The sequence below is a fragment of the Helianthus annuus genome, chromosome 11, assembly GCF_002127325.2.
Source record: "Helianthus annuus cultivar XRQ/B chromosome 11, HanXRQr2.0-SUNRISE, whole genome shotgun sequence".
NCBI lineage: Eukaryota > Viridiplantae > Streptophyta > Magnoliopsida > Asterales > Asteraceae > Helianthus > Helianthus annuus.
In genome coordinates this window covers 87,366,263-87,370,309 of record NC_035443.2, presented here as the reverse complement: position 1 = coordinate 87,370,309, position 4,047 = coordinate 87,366,263, and the positions used below count along the sequence as shown (strand labels likewise).

Here is a 4,047-nt window from a genome sequence, read left to right as displayed (position 1 = left end):
GTATCTAAGACCGATGCATCCAAAAATCGCTGCACAGCTAAGGAATACACAACCAGTTCGACTAGAGTTGCCATGGCAAACACTTTACATTGGCATCGACTGTGGTATTTTCCTTATGCGGCATATGGAAACTTACAATGGTAATCGTGTTTATATTTCTGTTTATTAAAAAAATAATTAAAATAAATGTACACGAAATATGAACAATTCTGATGGTTTGGTATTGAATAGGAACACACGTTGGACATTGGATGTGTGGTTTATCGAATGAGAGGGACGTTACTGGCTTGGTTTTGCCTGATCAAGCACGCGAAATCGAGGATCTGCGTAAGAAGTACCTCTCAAAAATGCTCCTAAGCGACGTGAACATGGAACGGGGACAAGTGGAACAAGAAGTACAAGAATATGCACTTTTGGACGAGGATGATAGGTTGAGAATGGAAGACAATGCAATCAATCGGATTGCTGAAAGGTTGGGAGCTGAAGTGTAGGTGGACAGCAGAACAAGTTAAACTTTTTGTTAAAAGACAAACATTTTGGGAAATATAGATTATATGATGTGTTAGCGTTTTGGCAAAGTTGTGATTATGGTGTAGTTTGACTATGTAAAGTATGATTACAATCGTAAGCTGTTTGTGTTTTACACACCTTTTTATTTTGGTGTATTAATGAATTAATATTGCGATTTCCGGCACAAAAAAGAACGCGTATTGGCCAGATAGTTTTTTACAAAGTAAATGATGATCATGTTAATTATGTAAAAAAAACATACCAACTCCTTTGCAACCTGCACAATTAAGACACTGTAGTCAAGTAAATAACACAATAACGCTACACATACATAAATAAGCAACCTGAACATATGAACACCAATAATAACACCCTGAACAACTAATAACACCACAGTGTAACAAATTAAAAAAAATAATTTCTATATAGACAAATAACACCATTAACAATAAATAACACCCTGAACTACAAATAACACTACTGGTTAGCAATGAAATATCTCAGATAGGACAAATAACACTACTCAACTTGAATTAACAAATAACACCATTAACAAAAAAATAACTCCATGAAAAACACATAAAACCACTGGTTTACAATAAATATCTGAGGGAGGACAAATAACACTATTCAAATTGCAACATACATAATAAAACACACTGAACAAAAAATAACAGCATTGGTTAACAAAAAACAAACATACTTAACAGAAACAATATATAAACCATTGTCACTGGTAATATTAAAATTCGAACAAAAGCAAACAAAATAAATCCATGAGTGTATGCGAATCCGAAAAACGATAAAAAACCTAGCAATGTACGAAACAAGAAGGAAGTACGTTAAAAATAACAAAATTTTTAGACATCTCTAAATAACTTACAACTCCTCTTCCCCATCCTCCTCGTCTAATGCATCCTCATCTTGTTCATCCATATCTTCTTCAACTTCCTCCCATTCATCTTCCTCCTCGTCAACTTCATCAGCTTCTTCACCGTCATCCTCGGCCATAGCTTGTTCTTTAGTCCGGGTAGGGTTTTTGCAAGTACGTCTGTTATGACCGTATCTAAAACAGTTTTGACATTGACGGCTCTTTTTACCCAACTGACTTAATGCAATTTCACGTTTGGACTTCATCCGTTTAGGCTTACCCATACCTTTGAATCTTGTTCCAATGGGAACACGAACGGTTGCTTCTGATGGTTTTGTGTTACAAGTAATTTCGGCAAACCTTTCACGACGGCTCTTAGGTGGAGCATTGACGACAGACTCATCCGCAGTTTTGAAATAATTAACAACATGGTCCCTGAACGAGCATAGCGCATCAAAGTTGGTGACAAGCTGATTAATAACCGACTCTGTAGAATATGTGATCTCACGTACAACACGGTTAACTTCATTATAACGATCCTCAGTCTCATTGATACCTAGAATAGCACCAGGGGCACTATTTGGAACAGCCTCCCGAGTCCAACGTCGTAATATATAGCGTTGTGGAAACTCCCTAATGTCAAGCATCCTTAGCACACAAAAGATGTGTGAGCACAACAACCCAAACTGTTCAAATCTTTTGCATGTACAATACACAGTTATGTCGTCCTCCCGCATCATAACCTATAAAACACAATTAGAAATTATAAAGTTTTCGTAAATAACACTACAAAACACCATATGCAACTGGAAATCACCAAGATCTGTACAATTTTCAAGAATAACACTACAAAACATCATGTGTATACCTCGAAGAAAGTAGTGCATGGTTGTTCCCAGTCCTTCACAAAAAAGTTAACGAAGTCACCCATATTTTCCCACTTTCCGATTGCACATCTGTGTATACCGTTTTGTATCTCCAACTGCTGGTCAAAAAATATAGTGCGTGTGTATATCCTGTACGCTTGATCCTCCAAAACAAAGTCTTCAGCCCATATTTCAGCGTTTGTATTTCTGGTGTCATGGTCATTCTTCCTGTGCTCATGTCTCTGAGCTTCAATAGCAGAATCAAAATGCCCGAGAAATTCGACAAGTGTGCAACCCGGGTTACAGAACTGTCCAAAGAAATGGTTCTCGCTATCTGAACGAGAAGAGGTACGCATAAGCCCGGACATGACCTCCTCACGATAATAAGCTGGTATCCAAGTATCCCTGATTTGGTAAAGTGACTGCAGCCACTCATGATCAACCAAGTTAAAATCGTTCATTATGGTAGCCCACTCACTTTCAAACTTAACTGGTAGAATTGAATCGGTCCACACAATGGCACACAGCCTCTTTTTGAAATCTATATTATTGCAGATTGTAGCACCAACCTAAAACACCATTGAATAACATATAACACCATAATCACCAAAAAGTATTTAAAAAGTAGTAAGAAAGGTTAAAAGGACGAACAACTAAACACCTTAGCAGAAAGCTTGTCCATGATGTGCCACATGCATAGCCTATGTCTACTCTCGGGCCATGTATCTTCGATAGCCTTCTTCATGGCTGGGTCTTGGTCGGTGACAATCACCGGAGGGGCACGGCCAAATGCTTGACGAAACACATTTAGCAACCAACTGTAAGTTTCAACAGTTTCGTTTCCTATTATAGCGGAACCAAGAGTAACGTTGCGATTGTGATTGTCGATGCCGGTAAATGGAACAAACATCATGTTGTACCTAAAAAACAAATACGGAATAAAAACACCATAAAAACGAATTACACATACTTAAGAAAAATAAGCTGTAAAACCCAAAATAAATATAATAATTACCAAACTTACTTGTTACGACGATATGTGGCATCAAATGAAACAACATCACCAAACACAGAAAAATTCCTTTTGGCATCTTCATCTGCCCAAAACAAACCCCTTAAAACTCCATTCTCGTCTGCTATATACTCCATTGAAAAGTTAGGCATGTACTCTTTCTTCCTCAAAAGCCGTTTAATCATCATATCAGCATCAAACTCCGATATATACATGTTCAGGTCTCGCTTGAAATTTTAAAAATCGTTTTTGGTTGCCCCAACCTTGTCAAACCCACCATACAATGTCCTCATGATATTAAACGCTTTCACAGGGCCAATGTTCAAGGCACTCAACGCGTTAACGGCTTGCTCTTGCATATAGTTCATACCTCGGTTAGAGGGGAGTAGATGCCTATCTTCCTCAGCAACAAAAAAAGATTATGTGCCTCATTGAAAGAAGATACCTCGTATAGATTCGAAGGCATTAACTTTATACACATACGTGCTTTGCACCCATTCCTTATAGAAGGAACACGTCGAACAGATTTCCTCTTTGACCCATTATTTGAGGTGTCAATCTTTTTAGATGTATCAATCGCCTTAAAAGGTTTAGTCCCCTCCTTTGAGCAAACAAACCATTTAGATTTTATAACACCATGATGTGTGTATTCAGAAGACTTCCTGGCAGTGAAGCCTGAAGCCATTGCATACTTCTGATAAAAGAGGAATGCGTTGTTCACTGTGTCAAAGGTCATCTTATCCCTCGGCTTAAGCGATTCATCTACCTCCGGTAAATAAGTCTTCTTA

The 4,047-nt window shown here is 37.9% G+C and overlaps 1 protein-coding gene across 1 annotated transcript; it reads right to left on the bottom strand.

Moving 5' to 3' along the window:
* Positions 1–1,389: 1,389 nt before the first annotated feature.
* Positions 1,390–2,992, bottom strand: LOC110888370 (protein FAR1-RELATED SEQUENCE 5-like). Its single transcript, XM_022135899.1, has 3 exons — positions 2,909–2,992; positions 2,250–2,816; positions 1,390–2,124 (listed from the first exon to the last, which is right to left on the bottom strand). Exons 1-3 carry the CDS (start codon positions 2,990–2,992, stop codon positions 1,390–1,392), a joined length of 1,386 nt encoding a protein of 461 aa, XP_021991591.1.
* Between the last annotated feature and the right edge of the window lie 1,055 nt (positions 2,993–4,047).